Source organism: Phyllobates terribilis, unplaced genomic scaffold, assembly GCF_046119375.1.
Source record: "Phyllobates terribilis strain yellow unplaced genomic scaffold, ASM4611937v1 Scaffold_13__5_contigs__length_258822181, whole genome shotgun sequence".
In the NCBI taxonomy this organism is placed as follows: Eukaryota; Metazoa; Chordata; class Amphibia; order Anura; family Dendrobatidae; genus Phyllobates; species Phyllobates terribilis.
The window spans coordinates 211,127,942-211,151,268 of NW_027362773.1; the positions used below are offsets into that span (position 1 = coordinate 211,127,942).

At 45.2% G+C, this 23,327-nt stretch overlaps 2 protein-coding genes across 3 annotated transcripts in view; one reads left to right on the forward strand and one right to left on the reverse strand.

The window, feature by feature from the left end:
• Positions 1–492: 492 nt before the first annotated feature.
• Positions 493–16,451, reverse strand: VPS9D1 (VPS9 domain containing 1). 2 transcript variants are annotated; one of them, XM_073659207.1, is made up of 15 exons: positions 16,264–16,451; positions 14,285–14,357; positions 14,057–14,146; positions 13,609–13,846; positions 13,435–13,567; positions 8,614–8,676; positions 8,401–8,453; positions 8,242–8,329; positions 7,679–7,764; positions 6,711–7,153; positions 6,066–6,195; positions 5,643–5,833; positions 3,905–3,971; positions 1,972–2,076; positions 493–1,631 (listed from the first exon to the last, which is right to left on the reverse strand). In XM_073659207.1, exons 1-15 carry the CDS (start codon positions 16,360–16,362, stop codon positions 1,532–1,534), a joined length of 1,959 nt encoding a protein of 652 aa, XP_073515308.1. In that variant the 5' UTR covers positions 16,363–16,451; the 3' UTR covers positions 493–1,531. The 2 variants fall into 2 exon arrangements, with proteins under 2 accessions (XP_073515308.1, XP_073515309.1); XM_073659208.1 differs by having other exon boundaries at positions 13,435–13,546; positions 16,264–16,450.
• A 276-nt stretch (positions 16,452–16,727) lies between these two features.
• The window catches only part of ZNF276 (zinc finger protein 276), a 55,888-nt gene continuing 49,288 nt past the window's right edge, over positions 16,728–23,327 (forward strand). The window contains exon 1 of the mRNA XM_073659210.1: positions 16,728–16,933. Within this exon, the coding sequence (XP_073515311.1) occupies positions 16,831–16,933 (103 nt within the window). The 5' untranslated portion in view covers positions 16,728–16,830. The remainder of the gene's footprint in view (positions 16,934–23,327) is intronic.

Sequence of the window (23,327 nt, forward strand, 5' to 3'; positions counted from 1 at the left end):
AGAATTTCTCGCAGATTACAGTGGAATTTATAAAAAAAGACCCCCATATTCCTCCTCGTTTGGGGTACAGTAGGCTCTGGATAGCTGCTCAGTTATAGATCTGGATGACACCCATTCACACACAGAATATTTTTGAACCACAGATTTTAAAATCAGCAAATTTTGGATGCAGATTTGTAGATTTTACCTTTTTCACAATGCAAAGGGTTCAACACCCTGTGTGCGTAGTAGGGAAAACTGCGGAAAAGTCGTGTTTGCTTTCTAACTTCAATTCTTCCATAATTGTATAATGTAAGAATAAAAAAAAAAAAATTAATGAATTAGACGGCAGCTCCCCCCCAATGAATAAAGCTATAAATAAATCCGCTATAAGACAGCAATTATGTTCCGTTTTGAATACTTGGCCCCGGTGCAGAATCTCCTGCCAGGATGGAAAGATCCCAATTATTTCTTTGTCTTTTGTTATAGAAACACTCAATAAAACCCAAAAACTTTAATTAAAAAATAACTTTATTTCAAGCAGAAAAGTAAAAGCAGAACTTGCTCGTTCCCTATGACCTTAGAGCAGTGATCTCCAGTCCGACGGCAACACTACAACTCCCAGCTGCTTCGATCAGGTCGTGATGATGGGAGTTGTACTTTTGCTACAGGTAGAAGATCGCAGCTCTGGAGCATTGCTTTGCAAAATTATATATCATGATGGGAGTTGTAGTTTTGACATAAGTCTGAGCTGTAGCATGTTGGTTTCATTGCAGACCAACCTCCGGTGCTGCAGTTTTTTTTGCAGAACTACAAGTCTCAGCAATACGGCATTTGTAGATTGAAAACATCTGGACTATTATAAGTCATCTACGACAATAAATTGATGCCGGATAAATAATTTAGTACAATGTGTGAATATCAGCCATGAGTCCGTCTTCAGGGAGACCTCTAAAATCAATAAGTTCCATCTCATAGGTCATGATTTTATGATTCAGGGACCCTCAATCTGGAACAACAATGGGGGTCCTCGGGGCTTTTTCTCCTTCACAGCAGCACTCTTGCCCCCCAGGCCGTGCAAATAATTGCAGTGGGTGGTCCGTAATGCCGGGGTGCACAGGAAAAGCTGTAAAGGGGGGACAGAACTGAACCCCTTAGGAAAGATCAGATGTCATGGGACTCCGTTCCTGGGAAAGCTGGGTGACAAATATACGTAACGTTCCCCATATTAGCCGCCATCCCGCTTTTCCAGAAACCGCTTTTTGTAGGTTTCTGGAAATGCAACTAATGTGGATGCCAGAAAGAAGGGGGACCGTCACTCAGGACTCCAGGAGGGTTGGGTGACTAGCCATGCAAGGGTCGTAACAGCGGCCATATTGGGTTTAAATATATACAGTACATACTTTTAGAAAAAAAAAAGTCTTGCCCATGGGGTGTGGAGAATCATTGTAACACTTTTTCTCTTTCACATTCATGGGAGAATGACCAGTGGTTGAGGATTTCTTCACGTACGCAGGTAAGGTGCAGAATAATGTGCCGGTGCAGCTACTCCTCAGACAGGCTGGAGTAATGTGGGCAGAGGAAGGGTCTCCAAATACGCCAGGGCGCTCTGCAGAGAGGTCAGACAGTAGCCCTCCTCTCCAATCAGATCTCTGGGGAGAAGAAGAAAACAACATTCAGAATTATATAGACACAAAGCCCCAGATTAGGAGGAGGAGGCCATAAGTGTAGAAACAGGCTGCGAGGAAGACTAGCAGAAAAGTGGAGACCAGACACCCAGACAATTGACCGGGAGGAATAGACAGACGCGAGTCTGGAGAACTCGCTCAGGGAAACAATAAAGCTGTCACAACAGCAGACATGTCACCCGGCCGACTAAAAGTGAGCGACAGTACGGGGACGGGGCGCCCCCCTGCTGTTACTGAGCGCGCCTGGTGCTCAGTAATAATTACACAAACTGTCATGTCATGGACCGTAATGGTGGGCACTTACCCCTCGTGTATAAACTCCTCCAGCGCCGCGCACTCCGACAGCAAGTGCGACATGCCGCTCTTCAGCACAACAAATGCCACAATGGGCAGGAGGTCGTCTGCGCCACTAGGAAAGGTCAGGAGAAAACACAGAGACGTTACTACATATAGGACACAGCGCCCCCTATAGTGAGCGAGACGGCCGACCTATCTATACCTATAGATTGCATATGGGGGTATGGAACAAGCAAAACCCCTTTTACATTGGTCGGCACTGGAGCCAATCGCTGGGGGTCCAGCAGGCGATACCCCTGGCACAATGGTGCATTATCCCAAGTGGGAGCCGATCGCTGGAGTCCGGCTGGTGATGCACCACAGCGATCGGCTCCCTCTTGGGATAACGCACCTCTGTGCCAGGGTTTTGCCAACCGGACCCCCATCAATCATCTCCCTCTTGGGATAACGCACAATAATGCCAGGGGTATTATCCTAAACGGGAGCCGATCCCTGGGGTCTGGCTAGCTATACCCCTTGCACAGTGGTGCATTGTCCAGTAGGTAATACGTGGTGACCCCAAGTCCTGCAAATCCCCCCCACCATCTATGGCATCCATACCCCATTAGGGCATTATTTATTGCCGATCCTATATCTATTGGCACCTTTATAGGTTTGGCTGGACACAAGCAGGAAGAAGTAAAAATGTGAGGAGATTTTGACCTGCCAGAATAATGCTCCTGGCAATCGGCAGTAAACGTGAGACTTCTTGTGTGTCTGCGTTTGGGGCCGTGAGATTTATGCCTTGATGAGTCCGCCTGGAGCAGAGTAATGACGCCACACGGGGGGGTCTTACATTTGAGATAGTGGGCAGTGATCTAAAGAGTTCTGCGTCTAGTTTTAGGAATCATTAAAGGCATCCTGTGTCTCTGGGGTCATCACCCCGCAGCCGTCCCCCGCTGTCTGGGGTCACGTCCGATGCTGCTCTGTCTGGGAGATTGGGTATTCTGAGCTCATTATGTCCTGACCGTTGCACCCGAAATATGCCCCCAGCCCCAGCCTGTTCCCGTGCTTAACCCTTCCCCACAGAGGGGACATCTTCTCTAGTTTAGAGTTGAACCCTCTTCCCGTATAGTGAATAACTCCGTTGCTTTCGATTCCTCGCCGTCTTCAAGATCTTTGTTTGCTGTCACTGAATAGCGACATTCTCAGTCACGTCCAAATGACAGCCGAAAAACTTTCAGCTCCGGAGTCAATCCGATATGATCATTTATTGACAGCAGATTACTGGAAGATTGTAGTTTTAGTATGTTGCAGGATTCCCGGAGGGGGGTGGGGGGGGGGGCCTTCGGGAGGAAATCAATGATCCCTACGGATCCTGTCGCTCACAGTTAAATTGATATAGATATTTTTTTTTTTTAACTTATCAAGTTGAATCCACCATGAATTATTTATTAACCCTTGATGCGTTTTTTCCTGCTCCCTCAATGAACTCTCTCTTACCCCTGGCCGCTTCTCATAGCAGATTCCCGGTCCGATATTTTCCAATTTCCATGTTCTCTCCCCTTCACTATCTGGTCCCTTCCATGGCTTATTCCCATCCCACCCCCCCCCCACCCAACCTCCATCTTCTGTCGCGCTCTGCTAATTAGAGCAGACAGGCGCTCTGCTGGGGAGCTGCTGCTCTGCAGAGCGCCAAACCTCCTATGCTCTGCAGGACAGGCCATGTTCTGCCTGCGACTGTCACATCTCATCCATCAGTGAAGACCCCAGAGGGGCCTCCTATCTGTACCCAATAAACATCATGGACTCAGCAACCTGTGCACACGAGGAGAGCGCGAACAGAGAGAAGCGAGACACGTGCAGAGTACAGATGGACGGAGACAGGGAGAATATCAGAACGGGACGGAAAACCCCGATCAGACTGTGCTCACCCTCAACCCAAAATATAAGGCACTCACATGGCGGCAGTCCCGGGAGACGGGCAATATTCTTCTGTACACTCACAAATGACACGCAGGGTCCTCACTGAAAACAGAAAAAAAAAAAAACACATCAATTAATGCAACAATTAGAGGGGTCTTAATTGGGCAGAATCCCACTCTGACTTGCATTAATCTGCGGAGCTGCACTCAATTTAATCCACTTAAGGTTCAGTATAATTCCTCTAAGTAAGATTGTGGAATTATCTACCATTGCTACCAAGCAATGATAGGAGTTAATCAAAAAGATTCCCAGGACCTTTGTCCGGCGTTCGCATTGGTTGCACCGTTGCAGCGGGACCAGAGTTTTGCAAACTTCCTTGAACCTAGAGGTACTTCATGGCATCTGGACCAGGGATCTGCAAACTTGCTTGGCCGGCACTAATATGCCTGCATCCTGGGCACCTCTGGCATTTGCAAGGGCACGTGGAGTCAGATCACGCAAGGCCTAGTCACTAACAAGACTTGTGCTGCCACGTCATGGCGTGGGCTCTGAAAAATTCCAGAGGGGCAAAGGATGCAGGCAGGTGTGCCGGCCGAGGAAGCTTGCAAAGCCCTGGTCTGGATGCCCCGGAGTACCTCTAGGGTTGAGGAAGCTTGCAAAGCCCTGGTCTGGATGCCCCGGAGTACCTCTAGGGTTGAGGAAGCTTGCAAAGCCCTGGTCTGGATGCCCCGGAGTACCTCTAGGGTTGAGGAAGCTTGCAAAGCCCTGGTCTGGATGCCCCAGAGTACCTCTAGGGTTGAGGAAGCTTGCAAAGCCCTGGTCTGGATGCCCCAGAGTACCTCTAGGGTTGAGGAAGCTTGCAAAGCCCTGGTCTGGATGCCCCAGAGTACCTCTAGGGTTGAGGAAGCTTGCAAAGCCCTGGTCTGGATGCCCCAGAGTACCTCTAGGGTTGAGGAAGCTTGCAAAGCCCTGGTCTGGATGCCCCAGAGTACCTCTAGGGTTGAGGAAGCTTGCAAAGCCCTGGTCTGGATGCCCCAGAGTACCTCTAGGGTTGAGGAAGCTTGCAAAGCCCTGGTCTGGATGCCCCAGAGTACCTCTAGGGTTGAGGAAGCTTGCAAAGCCCTGGTCTGGATGCCCCAGAGTACCTCTAGGGTTGAGGAAGCTTGCAAAGCCCTGGTCTGGATGCCCCAGAGTACCTCTAGGGTTGAGGAAGCTTGCAAAGCCCTGGTCTGGATGCCCCAGAGTACCTCTAGGGTTGAGGAAGCTTGCAAAGCCCTGGTCTGGATGCCCCAGAGTACCTCTAGGGTTGAGGAAGCTTGCAAAGCCCTGGTCTGGATGCACCAGAGTACCTCTGGGGTTGAGGAAGCTTGCAAAGCCCTGGTCTGGATGCCCCAGAGTACCTCTGGGGTTGAGGAAGCTTGCAAAGCCCTGGTCTGGATGCCCCAGAGTACCTCTAGGGTTGAGAAAGCTTGCAAAGCCCTGGTCTGGATGCCCCGGAGTACCTCTAGGGTTGAGAAAGCTTGCAAAGCCCTGGTCTGGATGCCCCGGAGTACCTCTAGGGTTGAGGAAGCTTGCAAAGCCCTGGTCTGGATGCCCCGGAGTACCTCTAGGGTTGAGGAAGCTTGCAAAACCCTGGTCGGGATGCCCCGGAGTACCTCTAGGGTCCTGCGAATAATACCCACCACTAAATAATTTAATGTCAGATTATGGGATGAGACGTCTACAGGATCTTTCCTTTACCCATGTTGTGAAAGGGTTAATAACGCTTCTTACCGATACCCTCCAGTTTTCTTTGCGGACTGCGCTGACGCGGCAGGTTTTGCAGATCTTCAACAGCAGGTTTATATGGTTCCTTTATATCGTCAGGGTACAGCTTTTTCGAGACCCCAAGCATAGACGGCATCGCTGTGCTGTACATGTCCATGACCTGGAGAAGAGATTCCTCCTGGGCAGCCAGCACCTGTCTGAGGGGCAAGGAGACATATAAATTAAATAATTCATGGCGTACCCACCGTGGGCCATCTGTTTAGGACAGTGGTCCCCGGTATAGAAGGACTGGATTGTATTTATCTGGATGGGTGAACGATCAATGTCCAACAGCTGGAATGCATCACGTTCTATGGGATCCACAACGAGAACTGCCGGGGGTCTCCAGGGAGAGGACCCTAATGCACCCATATTAGATGGAATAATTACCTGTATAGAGCAAGGAGCGGTGGCCAAAGTGGAGGGAAGAAGCTGTCCTCCAAGCAGTCCAGGCAGGCATCCTTCACTTGTGAGCTCGAAGGGAGATTCAGCGAGAACATGGTGCAAGAGAGCAACCGGTCTGGAGAAAAAAGAGATTACTAATGTAATAAAAATCTGGATAGAAGCTGATCCTATAAACTTTCCTTACAGACACGTTTCACCATGTAACTGCTCATTAGGTATTATCGGGGCTCAACTTTAAATGCCCCCCATTTAAGTAATGTCCTGTCCACACGGAGACTTTTTTTTTTTTTTTTTTTTTTTTTTTTTTAGGGGCTACTTCAGACACATCACTTTATAGGGACAGGTCTAAGGGTCTACGATGTCCTGTGCTGCCCCCTTGTGTATAAATATGGAATAACCCAAATTATGAGACATGGTAAATTTGGATAAGTTTTCTTTTGCCTTTGTATGGGAATAATCATCCTCATCATAGAAAGCTTAAATAACACTGTCATATGGTGCCCAAATAATACTGACATACAGGAAGCCAAAGAAGCAATGCTATGTGGATGGAAAGTCGGCATGTAGAGCGATCTGCCTTTCTGCTTCCACGGTCACATCGCGTTGATCTATTAACCCTTCATCACCCACCTCTGGCATTGTGGATCTCTTTCACCACCACGTTTAGATGCTGGGACGGGGTCAGTCTCTGCAGCGCGGCCGGCACGGTCAGCGACGAAGGGGACAGAAGACTTTCCAAGTCCTCAAAAGAGTTCTCCATGTCTTTGCCGCTCCGTCCTCTACTAAGCTCGATGCTGCCGGAGTATTCCCAACTTTCCAGCCCGTCTCCTATAGAGCGGCTGTGCTGGATGGACGGCCGGCGAGGCTCAGGGAGATACTGGAAACTTTTTGAAGATCTTAGCTGCGGCAGACTGACGGCCGATAAAGGGGCCGGATCCGACTGGAGGGAACGACGGAAGAGTTTGGTGGCCGAGATGTACTGAGCGGCGTCTTTACTGATGACGGGATAGAGACGGCTGTAGATCTCGCACTGGAGATGGATCACGAGTTTGGCAAGTGGGTGATCTGAGGAACTGGGATAAAGGGAGACAAAACACAATTAGGAGGACAATAGGGTCGGAGAGGGGGGGGAAACTACAAAACAAGGACAGCGAGGGGGGAAAACTACAACTCCTGAGTAGAGATGGGAGAACCTGAACATAAATGTTCAGTGTTCACACCGGACAGTCACTGTGATGGTCTGATCGCCGAACACGGACCTTGCTGAAGTCCGCTGCAGTGTACAGGTAAGGAAAGACCGAGACACAGACACACACAGAATATTTTTTCTTTTCTTACAATTGGGTCTCCATTATTTTCAATGGAATTTGGGTTCTGGTGGAAGTTCGGGTGCTGTTCTGGTGTCTGACCCAAACTTACAGCGCTCCACCCATCCCTACTCATGATTGCTCTAAAATAGTCGCAGAACTGCAAACTGTATAAAGGTTTTGGTCTGAGAAGTCGCCGTGCAGTCCCAACCTAAATGATCTGCTGATCGCAAAGATCAGACCCTTCCCAATCACACAAGTTCAGATCAATCCAATAATGCTTCTTATTACCTGAGGATTTGGCAGAGATAGCTGGAAACTGCATCCAGGTCACCCGGGTTGTTCTTAATCTTCTCTTTATAGACTATGGGCCACCGCTAATGTACAAGAAGAACATCATACAGGGTTTAGGAAATGCATTCAGCCTCCTATAGCAAAACACCCTCTCGGAGATGTAACGTCCCTTTACCCAGAGCCACCAATAATTGATGTGGCTGCTGCTCATTCTACACAAATCAAGACTGAAATTGTAACACCAAGATGGAAAAGTTATGGAAATCTCAGGATGGATAGACATGTTGCTGATATAAAAAGGATGAAAAAAAATAGAGACATTCGATTTATTCATAGGAAGCTGCCAGCAGAGGATCTTGATGATTTGCCCGAATGGAATTCAGAGGCAGAACATTTCCGAGACAATTAATAACCTCACTGAGTGCGGGAATTTCTACATGTGGCTCGTACTCCCATGCTGAATAAATCCAGAACATTTTTTGATTTAATCATTTACATGTCTCTCGATCCTGTGATTTCCATGACTTTTCACACTGAAACCAAATGAGAAGACGACTCACATAGTCCTGCTCATACTCCAGCACGGCGGTGTACAGCGTCTTCTGCTCTTCCTCCGCCGGCGTCATCTCCTTTTCTTTGGAGAACAGTCTGCAGTCAAAACAGAAGCAGCTGAGGAAAAAGGAAACCACCACCCCCATGGCGGAGTCTCAGGGATCTACCTGCCGGACTCCTCCTGCAGCCGCTGCCTGCGCTCCTCTGCTTTTCTCTGCAGCTGCGGCCGATGGTTAAGGATTTCTTTAGCGTTTCTTAGGCCTTTTACTTTAAAACAAAAAAAAAAAAATTAAGAAATGTAAAGACACAGCAAAAAAAAAAAATAAATAAAAAAAAAAAACCTCCCCTCCCCCCAGAATATCTGCACATGTGAAGGATACAGTCTCTTCTCTGGCCTTGGCTATTACCAGGTTCTCCATCATCTGTCTCTGTAGTGACAGTGTCTGGAAGAAAGAAACAAAAGGGGTTTCCCAGTACTTTTATATTGAGGACCTATCCATAGTATAGGTCCTCAATATAAGATTTATGGGGGTCCGGCGCCCCCACGATCAGCTGTTATGATCTCCAGTGTTGGTGGCTGCACTGTATACGGAGCGGTGCAGCGGCCACTGCTGGGCACTGTACACATTGGGATCTTTTCCCCTGTTTTTCAGTACATTGAACTGTGTCCTTCAAAACTACAACTTGTTCTACAAAAGACAAGGACTCCTATGGCTGTGTCAACAGAAAAAAAAAAATAAAAGGTTATGGCTCTAGGAGGAGGAGGAGGACAAGGAGGTTAAATAGGCTGTCCGGCTGAATATATGGATGACCCATGCATAGGATGGGTCAGCCATATACTAAGGCTGGACAACCTATTTAACCTCCTCCTCCTCCTCTTTCTCCTAGAATCATAACCTTTATGACCCATAACCATGCATAGGGTGGGTCATCAATATCAGGCCAGTGGTGGCCTACCACCCCCCACCCATCAGCTGATACAAGTCCAGGTGGTCACCCGACGTAAACAAAGGGGACAGCACAATGCAAGATGTGGTGGCTGCTCCCTCCTGGGTTCTTCAGTACTCAGGAGCGACCGCTACACATTGTATGGAGCCAATGTGTTTAGATAGGTGGGATGGAGGACCACCACCAATAATCTGATATTGATGACCAATCCAAAAGGCACATTATCATGAACGAGCATGCCTAGGAATCGTCGTTTTGCGATAATGGTGCAAGTCTCAACAAGTCCCCACATTCATCATGTAAAATGATCTTTTAGGCTGTACAAAGTCTCACGCTGCCTATAACAATGACTAGGCCATTAAGCGACCACCAAATCAGTTACTATCTACCGATCAGTCGTCCTTTAAAACCGCAAAATCATCAATATATTATAACGCATTAAATATACAAAAGTAGTTAAAAAGGACGAACATAAAAGGCAAAATAAAGCTTCTTACTGATGAGACTGGAGAGAAATCCTGCAGAGGAGCTGAAATTCAGGCAGGTCTATACTCCTGGTTGTATCTCCTGGGTCTGACCCTTTGTTTCTATTGATGAGAGATTTCAAAGGGTCCCAACAAGACCCCTCCGCCCTCCTCCTGGTCAGGTGAGAGGAGGACGGCTGATTAGATGTAAGGGAAGCCTGTCTGCAGGACATTATTCTAGTATATGGCATATTTTCCTGTAGGAACCTCCTGGTGGTATAATGTGGCCGCCATGATTCTGGGAATACTTTTACCATCGTGGAGACACCAAACACGACTATGACCTAATCATCATTTAACCGGATATTAAAATTTTTGAAATTTCCGAAAAGCAAAAATCCAAAATCCCGGAGCTTGAAACCAGAGAAGTGATGAAGCTCCCTGATCACAGATATCCGGGGATTAATAAGAAGATGGATTATGGCATGGAGAGATTAGATTGTCCCATGCATGGAGCGGTGTGGAGACCGGAGGTCTACATCACCTGCCCTCACAACACCTGCCATTAGCATCTCTATACCAGCAGCACAGAGAGGACAATGCTCCTCCTGAGGACTGTTGTCTCCAGGACAATGGTCCTCCTATGGAGATGAGGACAAGTGTTGATAAACAAACCTGGAGCTTTTTGGAGGATTGTTCAGGGGGGAGGATTTACTACAAAATCCTCCTCAATCTTCAGTCTTTTGGTTTTTATTTATTTAAACTCCTGGTGGGGAGAAGAAAAAGAAAAGAAGTGATGAGATTTTTTTTTTTAAAGGAACACAATCCAAATCAAAAGGCTACAAAAAAAAAACAAAAGAAAAACTCCCCGAAAAAAGGAGCAGTTTGCACAACAAAAACTTAATTTTTGAATGCTTAAAAATAAAAAAAAAACATGGAAAAATAGCCCAATATCTATCACTATTTAGCCTGGGGACTGGTTATATTGGAAATAAAGCTGTATGACGACCAGCGTGGAAACCAGGGTCACACGTCCACACTACAAGGATGATTTTCTATACAGGGGTCTGGGAAAGCTGGGTGGTGTCAGATCTGGCAAAGCATATAACCTGTCACAGAATATCTGAAAAACTATCCTTTGCTACTTGACAAGAGCATTGTGGACAGTCCATGGCTGGTGGTCCATGGCCCTGCAAACCTCCTACCACCTGGTGATCATGCGTCACCCCACAATATAATAACATCAAGGGGCCTAATAGGAACGAGAGGGGAGGACCACTAAGGCCCTGTTCACATTGCATTTATTAAGTGTGAAAGAGAAGAACGCTCTATATAAAGACTAATGTCGATGGTCTAATCGAGGTACCGTCCGACTGATAATCAGGGGGGGAGATGTAGTTCAGCCATGTTCAATTTCGGACTTCTGATCGCTTTTCCGTCAGCAGCTTTCTCATAGAAAACACAGAAGTGTTTTGCAGTCCGATGGAGGGAGCGGCAGCTGCGGACTCCTTACCTGATCCTGGCGGTCCCATATATTCCTATGTGGCTGTTGAGTTTGGGTCAGAAGACCCGGTGTGCAGCGAAACACAGACATGAAAAACCATATTTTTTCAGAGAAAAGAGGAGGGAATAAAACTTTTTCCTTACTCCCTATTCACACCATGTTATACATTTATAGTTTTTTTTTGTTTGGTTTTTTTTACACTACGGCACAGGGAAAAAAAAAAAAGTGGATTTAAATCCAAAATATCCTTCCTTCTGTAAGAGCATGTGGGGTCTTGATGGACTCTGCTCCATAGTCAGCACTGTCCAATCAAGAGGCTGAAAAAAAAATGCTATTGGAAGTAAGAAATTCCCAAAAAAAGATGTTTCCACTAGAAAAACGTATTATTTAATGCATGGGAAAAAAAAAAATCCCTCCATCTACATGACTCATAGCAGTCGCAGTGATTGGCGGTTCCCATTCTGTTGGACTCTTACCCCATGGACGGCCGAGCACTTTATTTAGGCTGCTCCAAAATAAATTTAGGTGCACCCTAAATGTGGCAAACGGAAAACCAAAAGATAAAATGATGGAAGAGGGAAAGTGCGCAGACGAGGAGGGAGGAAGTGAATGGCGTGCAGACACATAATAGCCATACATACAAGTTTAGTGGTGTGAGCAGACCTGTGTGCACAGACACACACCACATATACGCTCAGGTATGGGGCACACACCTTTCCCCTCTGTCTGCCCCATCACCTTCTCAGGCTTCTCTTGCAGGCTGGTGCTCAGGGATCATTCATTACAAACTACCATGATCCCTCCTGCTGTGCGTCTGGCTGCTGACTGCGGGGGATGGGCGCAGCCACCTGTGAAACTTCTAAGCCCATTAACCTGTTGGTGGAGTCAGGAAGTCCCAAGACACATTGAATGTCCATCATCTGAACCATGCTTCAGCCAATAGCCATCTTTGCCATCTCTCCCAATCACAGGAGCGCTTGTTCAGCCAGTCGCTCCGGTCTATGAGAAAGCCGCTGCCAGACATATCTGCCGGTGACTTCGAAATCGGACATAAACGATCAACATCTCCCCCAACAATCGGGGCGCTGACCAAACCTGTCAATATAGTGGTAAAGTTGGGATTCCCCCAACTCCAGTCCTCAAGGGCCACCAACAGATCATGTTTTCAGGATTTCCTTAGTACTGCCCTCCGTATCTGTTGATGGATCACTGGCCTGATATGGTGTGGGGGTGGGGGCCTTCCAACTTTAACCCAATTTTGACCAATGGTCTAATGGGTTTAGGGTTTAGGGTTTAGGGTTTAGGGTCCGGGGGGGGGGGGGGGGGGGGGGGGGGGGGGGGGGGAGTCTTTGGAGAGACAAGGATCTGACTCCCTTTTGTTGAGATTAGCCACTGTCAAAGGTAGCCGCTCTATTGGAGAGAACACAGTAGCGCTCAATGGAGCCGGCGTTCCTGCGTAGGTGGAGTCGGCAGTCATGTAAATGTGTATGGGGGACCGTAGGGCTGTGGGAAAATAGGAGTTTTTTTGTAGAGGATTAGTGCAAAAAAAAATTTTTTAAAGGCTTCCTATTCATATAAGTTTTTTTGAGAACTTTTTCTCCCCACTTTAAAGGTGCAGATCACTTTGAAGTGGATCCTGATGGCACCCGCTCCAAAATCAAACGGCTGAAAAATAAAAAACATTGAAAAGGTCTCTTTTGAAGACTCAGTCTACACATAGCCCTAGAATCAGAGGAGTGCAGCTTATGGGACACTCCCTGACACCCCCTCCCCTTGTCGGGCTGTGTCTGATGGATCTCGCTCCTGGCTGACAGTTTGAGTTCCGGTTGTGAGAGTCGGAAACATAAACTTGTAGCACATTTCCTAATAAGTGTTCCTTTAATTCACGTAACAATGGCAGCTAATGGCCGCCGTAATTGCATCACCCCGCAAATCCTATCTAGAATAGAAATCTCCTTGTTGTCAAAGCATAATGGGGTCTGTATAAGGAAAGCCCCCCCCCACCTCGCTGCCAATGTCTGTGTAGAACAATGTGCCTGGACTACTCCACTCATTAGATAAGAAAGGTTGTAGTACCATGAATAAATAAGCGATCTTCTACAATCTCCATGGAACGACATAAGTGGCTGACAGAGGGGGTCCCAAGTGTTGATGGACACAAATAGCACCCAATGGACCCCTATAACTATAATAGAATCCATCAGGTTTTGCTCAACCTTTCTGGAAAAATATTGCTGCACGGCCCAGACACAGGTGTGAATCAGGGCTGATATTTGGCCACGTACCAGCGAGGTCTTCTGCGCCGCCTGCCTGGGGTTCAGCCGGGCCAGCCGGACCTCGTATGCCGCCCTGAGCTTCTGGTTCTGTATGGATGCCTCTTCCAGGGGTGTGAGCTCCCTGGTAACAGACAGATCATTACTGAGCGGCTCCTCGTACAAGGAGGATTTCGGGTTACTCACTTTCTAGACCTCTGGACTTCAGCCGCCCGCAGCATTTGGAAAACCTCTGGTGTTGGAAAAGCTCCGAGCTTCTGAGCCTCATCGGAACAAGCTCGTCGGTGCCCATAGTGATGGCTGGGAGTCACAGAGGTGGACGGGGAAGAAGTGGACGAGGCCCTCGGAGTCTTTATATCAGGAGGCGGATTGGGGACTTCAGAAATAAGATTTTCCGGTGACTTTAAATTAACATCCAATTTACCTAAAACAGAAATCATCATGAGACCCATGACCGGCCAGAGCTTTGTTACAGTGTATCAGTGACACATATCTGCCCTCCTAAAATCCCAGCACTGATATATTGTAACAAACCCTCAGCTTAGGAGGGAAGTGAAATAATCTGATTTATGTAACTGCACTAATCTAGTTTCCAGATACCTATATACAGAGGCTGGAAGCAGAACCGACTTACCCAGCTTGTCCGCCGTCATCCGTGCCCTCTCCAGACATTGTTCTGCCAACTTCAGCATCTTCTGAGAGTCCGGGCTCAGGGCTTCATTTACTGATAGGGACAGAAAATTGCAATATTTTAAATTATACACTTTATGAAAAAAATTATTATTTTTTTTTCTTTATTTGCAGCTCTGACCACACGATGGCGCCGTTCTAATGACGTCTGATTAGATGGAGCGCAGCTTACCTTTCTGCTCGGCTTCTTCAGCCAGGATTTGGGAAATTAAATTCACACCCCTCAGGTATTCCACATAGGCGTCCTGTGAAAAACAAAAATCATAAGTGGGGATTCTGCAGGGACGGCCATGTCTGAGGTATTGGTCCATATTGTGCAGACCCTGAGAAACGGGAGGAGTGAAACAAGAAATAAAAGTGAAAAAAATCTATGTATTTTATTCATTTATTTTATTTATATTTTATTAGTTTTTTCGAGCCAGTTCGCTCCATCCCCCTTAATTTATTTTTTTTAAATATTTTAGCCACTAAAATATTACAAAACAATGATACAAGTTTGGCATTGATGTCATCGCACTGCGCTGGAGAATAATTTTTATTGAGAAAAATGAAACCCAAAAAACTAGAGCAGAATTGTGTTTTTTTGGCATTTCACCCCACTTGGAGTTTTTTTCTCCCCAGACATTATAGGGCAAAAGTGAATTTGAAACTATAAATCGTCCTGCAAAAAATAAATAAATAAAAGTTATGACTTTAGGAAGAAGAAGAGGGGGAAAATAATGAAAAATGGGTGTTTGTATTCCTGTAGCGCCACCACAGGTGGAATGAGGTATTACACTTTTACAGTGAATAACAAGTAATATATGACCATGCCCGCTTCTCATTACATTTGTCCTCCCTCATCTGCATTTCTGTTTATTATTTGTGGCATCTTTGCTCCGCTACGTAGAGCACAGACAGGAAGAACAGGTAGAAATACAAGTCTGGGCGGATGGTAGAAAGAGCAGGAGACGCCTTCACCATCATCCGCCTGCTGGAAGCTCCGGAGAAGAGCAAAAGCGGCCAACATGTCACTGCACATTAACCATATAATGTGCATCAGGTCCCTTGGAGGTGCCGACACTTATGCACCAGCTCTATTAAATCCGTACAATACTTGGTGTGCACTTATGTTTCCTAAGCAACGGTTGGGGGGGGTTTCAGGAGCACAGACCCCCACTAATCTGCATACAATTAAAAGCAAAAAATATAGAATTTTAGTGCAAACGTTGATATATGCTTTTAATATTACAGATTAATAATAAAATAAACAAATTAAAAACAAGAAAAAAAAGATATATATATATATATAATATTTTACAAAAGTTTGAATCACCCCCTTTTTCTCCCCATGTGAAAATAGAAAAATGGGAAAAAAAAAATGTTGGTTATTGCCACATCTGCAACAGTGCGATCAAAAAGTAACATTTATTTAACACAACAGTGAAAAGCCCCAAAAACCAGAAGTATTGCCATTTTTTTTTTTTTTTATCTCTGCACCTTCACCCTCAAAATGCTGCAAATATTAGGAAATTGTACAACTGGTCATTCATAAAACAAGTCGTCACCGAGCTCCATAAAATGAAGAAGTAAAAAGTTACCGGTCTTGGAAAGTGACAACATCAAAGTTTGTTTGTTTTTTTTTTTTTCTTTGTTTTTTTTATATAAATATAAAGAAAAAATAATAATTGACATAAAAAATATGATACAGGTTTGGGATCGTCGCACTCCTGGCGACCTGCAGAATCACGTCCGCAAAACATTTTAACTGTACAATGAACGTTGTAAAAACGGAACCTCAAGAACAATGGCGAAAAGGCGGTTTTTGGGTCGTCCCCCCCCCTTCACCATTTCAGCCCTTTTGGATTTTTTACATTTTTTTTTGGTACATCATATGGTAAAAAAAATGGAATTACAACTCGTTTGGCAAAAAGCAACTTGTTATACGGCGACAGAGATGGAAAAATAAAGAAGTTATTGTAAGCGGTGAAAAAAAAAGCGAAAGCGCAGAACCAGAAAGGAAAGGGTTAACTGACAGGTGGTGGAGATCTACACTGTATATATATATTCGATGTAGTTGTGCTGCTACTGGTCTCCAGTGTTGCAGGGTCTGACAGCCCCCCCATATGGCAGCAGCAGCCCCCCACCCCCATAGATAACGCCCCAGCTCACCCGGTGCCGGTTCCCGGTGTCCAGCTCTATGGCTCTGTTCGCCACTTTCATCGCCCTCTGCAGCGGCTTCAGCGCCCCGTCCGCGGCTGAGGAAGCCATGACAGAGGGATCCACTATGGGAACATCCAGCACACGGAACTCTTATACTGCGTCTCAAGTGTCCACCCGGAATGTAAACAATTACTGCACAAACCGGAGTGAATTACTAACGGACAAACACAGAGTTAAGGAATTGTTCACAGCACCATCTAGCGACTGGAAGATCAAATAGCAATTACTATTGAATGAAAATTATAATTACTACTTATTATCAATTATGATGATAGTCATGATATAAAATACGGAGGTTTAAAAAATGGCGTATTGTGGGGAGAGGAAGTTTTATTTGGAAAATACATTTTTATCTGATCTAAACCCGTAATTAGGGTGTTATTACATCGTCTGACTGTAGTACCTACACATGACCACAAGGGGGAGACATGCCCAGCGGTAGGGAGCAGCCGAACTGAGAAGTAACCGGGCTGGATGGCGTCTCCCGGGCTGCCGCTTGGGGGGTGAGGCCGCGGGATGAAGCGGGACAGGCGGGGACGGACCACGGCCAATCACCGGAGAGCTACAGCGAAGGAACGGACCCAAGTGCCCAGACCGACCCCACCAGAGCCTAGAGCGGGTAAGGAACGGGGGTGACAGGAGAAAGGAGGCAGAGCTGCTTCAGAACCTCTTATCATCATCAGTAATGTATGTACACAGCGACTGCACCAGTAGAATAGTGAGTGCAGCTCTGGAGTATAATGCAGGATGTAACTCAGGATCAGTAATGTACTGTATGTACACAGTGACTGCACCAGCAGAATAGTGAGTACAGCTCTGGGGTATAACACAGGATGTAACTCAGGATCAGTAATGTAATGTATGTACACAGTGACTGCACCAGCAGAATAGTGAGTGCAGCTCTGGAGTGTAATACAGGATGTAACTCAGGATCAGTAATGTAATGTATGTACACAGTGACTGCACCAGCAGAATAGTGAGTGCAGCTCTGGAGTATAATACAGGATGTAACTCAGGATCAGTAATGTAATGTATGTACAAAGTGACAGCACCAGCAGAATAGTGAGTGCAGCTCTGGTGTATAATACAGGATGTAACTCAGGATCAGTACAGGATCAGTAATGTAATGTATGTACACAGTGACTGCACCAGCAGAATAGTGAGTGCAGCTCTGGAGTATAGTACAGGATGTAACTCAGGATCAGTAATGTAATGTATGTACACAGTGACTGCACCAGCAGAATAGTGAGTGCAGCTCTGGAGTATAATACAGGATGTAACTCAGGATCAGTAATGTAATGTATGTACACAGTGACTGCACCAGCAGAATAGTGAGTGCAGCTCTGGAGTATAATACAGGATGTAACTCAGGATCAGTAATGTAATGTATGTACAAAGTGACAGCACCAGCAGAATAGTGAGTGCAGCTCTGGAGTATAATACAGGATGTAACTCAGGATCAGTACAGGATCAGTAATGTAATGTATGTACACAGTGACTGCACCAGCAGAATAGTGAGTGCAGCTCTGGAGTGTAATACAGGATGTAACTCAGGATCAGTAATGTAATGTATGTACACAGTGACTGCACCAGCAGAATAGTGAGTGCAGCTCTGGAGTATAATACAGGATGTAACTCAGGATCAGTAATGTAATGTATGTACAAAGTGACAGCACCAGCAGAATAGTGAGTGCAGCTCTGGTGTATAATACAGGATGTAACTCAGGATCAGTACAGGATCAGTAATGCAATGTATGTACACAGTGACTGCACCAGCAGAATAGTGAGTGCAGCTCTGGAGTATAATACAGGATGTAACTCAGGATCAGTGCAGGATCAGTAATGTAATGTATGTACACAACGACTGCACCAGTAGAATAGTGAGTGCAGCTCTGGAGTATAATACAGGATGTAACTCAGGATCAGTGCAGGATCAGTAATGTAATGTATGTACACAGTAACTGCACCAGCAGAATAGTGAGTGCAGCTCTGGAGTATAATACAGGATGTAACTCAGGATCAGTGCAGGATCAGTAATGTAATGTATGTACACAGTGACTGCACCAGCAGAATAGTAAGTGCAGCTCTGGAGTAGAATACAGGATGTAACTCAGGATCAGTACAGATCAGTAATGTAATGTATGTACACAACGACTGCACCAGTAGAATAGTGAGTGCAGCTCTGGAGTATAATACAGGATGTAACTCAGGATCAGTGCAGGATCAGTAATGTAATGTAAGTACACAGTGACTGCACCAGCAGAATAGTGAGTGCAGCTCTGGAGTATAATACAGGATGTAACTCAGGATCAGTACAGGATCAGTAATGTAATGTATGTACACAACGACTGCACCAGTAGAATAGTGAGTGCAGCTCTGGAGTATAATACAGGATGTAACTCAGGATCAGTGCAGGATCAGTAATGTAATGTATGTACTCAGTGACAGCACCAGCAGAATAGTGAGTGCAGCTCTGGAGTATAATACAGGATGTAACTCAGGATCAGTAATGTAATGTATGTACACAGTGACTGCACCAGCAGAATAGTGAGTGCAGCTCTGGAGTATAATACAGGATGTAACTCAGGATCAGTAATGTAATGTATGTACACAGTGACTGCACCAGCAGAATAGTGAGTGCAGCTCTGGAGTATAATACAGGATGTAACTCAGGATCAGTAATGTAATGTATGTACAAAGTGACAGCACCAGCAGAATAGTGAGTGCAGCTCTGGAGTATAATACAGGATGTAACTCAGGATCAGTACAGGATCAGTAATGTAATGTATGTACACAGTGACTGCACCAGCAGAATAGTGAGTGCAGCTCTGGAGTGTAATACAGGATGTAACTCAGGATCAGTAATGTAATGTATGTACACAGTGACTGCACCAGCAGAATAGTGAGTGCAGCTCTGGAGTATAATACAGGATGTAACTCAGGATCAGTAATGTAATGTATGTACAAAGTGACAGCACCAGCAGAATAGTGAGTGCAGCTCTGGTGTATAATACAGGATGTAACTCAGGATCAGTACAGGATCAGTAATGCAATGTATGTACACAGTGACTGCACTAGCAGAATAGTGAGTGCAGCTCTGGTGTATAATACAGGATGTAACTCAGGATCAGTACAGGATCAGTAATGCAATGTATGTACACAGTGACTGCACCAGCAGAATAGTGAGTGCAGCTCTGGGGTATAATACAGGATGTAACTCAGGATCAGTAATGTAATGTATGTACACAGTGACTGCACAAGCAGAATAGTGAGTGCAGCTCTGGAGTATAACACAGGATGTAACTCAGGATGAGTAACGTAATGTATGTACACAGTGACTGCACCAGCAGAATAGTGAGTGCAGCTCTGGAGTATAATACAGGATGTAACTCAGGATCAGTACAGGATAAGTAATGTATGTACACAGTGACTGCACCAGCAGAATAGTGAGTGCAGCTCTGAGGTATAATACAGGATGTAACTCAGGATCAGTAAAGGATCAGTAATGCAATGTATGTACACAGTGACTGCACCAGCAGAATAGTGAGTGCAGCTCTGGGGTATAATACAGGATGTAACTCAGGATCAGTAATGTAATGTATGTACACAGTGACTGCACAAGCAGAATAGTGAGTGCAGCTCTGGAGTATAACACAGGATGTAACTCAGGATGAGTAACGTAATGTATGTACACAGTGACTGCACAAGCAGAATAGTGAGAGCAGCTCTGGAGTATAATACAGGATGTAACTCAGGATCAGTACAGATCAGTAATGTAATGTATGTACACAACGACTGCACCAGTAGAATAGTGAGTGCAGCTCTGGAGTATAATACAGGATGTAACTCAGGATCAGTGCAGGATCAGTAATGTAATGTATGTACACAGTGACTGCACCAGCAGAATAGTGAGTGCAGCTCTGGAGTATAATACAGGATGTAACTCAGGATCAGTAATGTAATGTATGTACACAGTGACTGCACCAGCAGAATAGTAAGTGCAGCTCTGGAGTATAATACAGGATGTAACTCAGGATCAGTACAGATCAGTAATGTAATGTATGTACACAACGACTGCACCAGTAGAATAGTGAGTGCAGCTCTGGAGTATAATACAGGATGTAACTCAGGATCAGTACAGGATCAGTAATGTAATGTATGTACACAACGACTGCACCAGTAGAATAGTGAGTGCAGCTCTGGAGTATAATACAGGATATAACTCAGGATCAGTGCAGGATCAGTAATGTAATGTATGTACACAGTGACTGCACCAGCAGAATAGTGAGTGCAGCTCTGGAGTATAATACAGGATGTAACTCAGGATTAGTACAGGATTAGTAATGTAATGTATGTACACAACGACTGCACCAGTAGAATAGTGAGTGCAGCTCTGGAGTATAATACAGGATGTAACTCAGGATCAGTGCAGGATCAGTAATGTAATGTATGTACTCAGTGACAGCACCAGCAGAATAGTGAGTGCAGCTCTGGAGTATAATACAGGATGTAACTCAGGATTAGTACAGGATTAGTAATGTAATGTATGTACACAACGACTGCACCAGTAGAATAGTGAGTGCAGCTCTGGAGTATAATACAGGATGTAACTCAGGATCAGTGCAGGATCAGTAATGTAATGTATGTACTCAGTGACAGCACCAGCAGAATAGTGAGTGCAGCTCTGGAGTATAATACAGGATGTAACTCAGGATCAGTAATGTAATGTATGTACACAGTGACTGCACCAGCAGAATAGTGAGTGCAGCTCTGGAGTATAATACAGGATGTAACTCAGGATCAGTACAGGATAAGTATTGTAATGTATGTACACAGTGACTGCACCAGGAGAATAGTGAGTGCAGCTCTGGAGTATAATACAGGATGTAACTCAGGATCAGTACAGGATAAGTAATGTAATGTATGTACACAGTGACTGCACCAGCAGAATAGTGAGTGCTGCTCTGGAGTATAATACAGGATGTAACTCAGGATCAGTAATGTAATGTATGTACACAGTGACTGCACCAGCAGAATAGTGAGTGCAGCTCTGGAGTATAATACAGGATGTAACTCAGGATCAGTAATGTAATGTATGTACACAGTGACTGCACCAGCAGAATAGTGAGTGCAGTTCTGCAGTATAATACAGGATGTAACTCAGGATCAGTACAGGATCAGTAATGTAATGTATGTACACAGCGACTGCACCAGTAGAATAGTGAGTGCAGCTCTGGAGTATAATACAGGATGTAACTCAGGATCAGAACAGGATCAGTAATGTAATGTATGTACACAGTGACTGCACCAGCAGAATAGTGAGTGCAGCTCTGGAGTATAATACAGGATGTAACTCAGGATCAGTACAGGATAAGTAATGTAATGTATGTACACAGTGACTGCACCAGCAGAATAGTGAGTGCAGCTCTGGAGTATAATACAGGATGTAACTCAGGATCAGTAATGTAATGTATGTATACAGTGACTGCACCAGCAGAATAGTGAGTGCAGCTCTGGAGTATAATACAGGATGTAACTCAGGATCAGTACAGGATCAGTAATGTAATGTGCAGAATAGTGAGTGCAGCTCTGGAGTATAAATAATATAGGATGTAACTCAGGATCAGTAATGTAATGTATGTACACAGTGACTGCACCAGCAGAATAGTGAGTGCAGCTCTGGAGTATAATACAGGATGTAACTCAGGATCAGTAATGTAATGTATGTATACAGTGACTGCACCAGCAGAATAGTGAGTGCAGCTCTGGAGTATAATACAGGATGTAACTCAGGATCAGTACAGGATAAGTAATGTAATGTATGTACACAGTGACTGCACCAGCAGAATAATGAGTGCAGCTCTGGAGTATAATACAAGATGTAGCTCAGGATCAGTAATGTAATGTATGTACACGGTGACTGCACCAGCAGAATAGTGAGTGCAGCTCTGTAGTATAATACAGGAGGTAACTCAGGATCAGTACAGGATAAGTAATGTAATGTATGTACACAGTGACTGCACCAGCAGAATAGTGAGTGCAGCTCTGGGGTATAATACAGGATGTAACTCAGGATCAGTACAGGATCAGTAATGTAATGTGCAGAATAGTGAGTGCAGCTCTGGAGTATAAATAATACAGGATGTAACTCAGGATCAGTAATGTATGTACACAGTGACTGCACCAGCAGAATAGTGAGTGCAGCTCTGGAGTATAATACAGGATGTAACTCAGGATCAGTACAGGATAAGTAATGTAATGTATGTACACGGTGACTGCACCAGCAGAATAGTGAGCGCAGCTCTGGAGTATAATACAGGATGTAACTCAGGATCAGTACAGGATCAGTAATGTAATGTATGTACACAGTGACAGCACCAGCAGAATAGTGAGTGCAGCTCTGGAGTATAATACAGGATGTAACTCAGGATCAGTACAGGATAAGTAATGTAATGCATGTACACAGTGACTGCACCAGCAGAATAGTGAGTGCAGCTCTGGAGTGTAATACAGGATGTAACTCAGGATCAGTACAGGATAAGTAATGTAATGTATGTACACAGTGACTGCTCCAGCAGAATAGTGAGCGCAGCTCTGGAGTATAATACAGGATGTAACTCAGGATCAGTACAGGATCAGTAATGTAATGTATGTACACAGTGACAGCACCAGCAGAATAGTGAGTGCAGCTCTGGAGTATAATACAGGATGTAACTCAGGATCAGTACAGGATAAGTAATGTAATGCATGTACACAGTGACTGCACCAGCAGAATAGTGAGCGCAGCTCTGGAGTATAATACAGGATGTAACTCAGGATCAGTACAGGATCAGTAATGTAATGTATGTACATAGTGACTGCACCAGCAGAATAGTGAGTGCAGCTCTGAAGTATAATACAGGATGTAACTCAGGATCAGTACAGGATAAGTAATGTAATGTATGTACATAGTGACTGCACCAGCAGAATAGTGAGTGCAGCTCTGCGGTATAATCATCTGCTCACTCTCTGTA

What these genes read in the sequence shown, in the direction of transcription:
- VPS9D1 (XM_073659207.1), bottom strand. Translation starts at nt 16,362, where the DNA reads ATGGCTTCCTCAGCCGCGGACGGGGCGCTGAAGCCGCTGCAGAGGGCG. An exon ending in GATGACGGCGGACAAGCTGG is followed by an intron (nt 13,847 to 14,056) that starts GTAAGTCGGTTC and finishes TTTCTGTTTTAG; the next exon opens with GTAAATTGGATGTTAATTTA. An exon ending in GAGGAGTTTATACACGAGGG is followed by an intron (nt 1,632 to 1,971) that starts GTAAGTGCCCAC and finishes TCTTCTCCCCAG; the next exon opens with AGATCTGATTGGAGAGGAGG.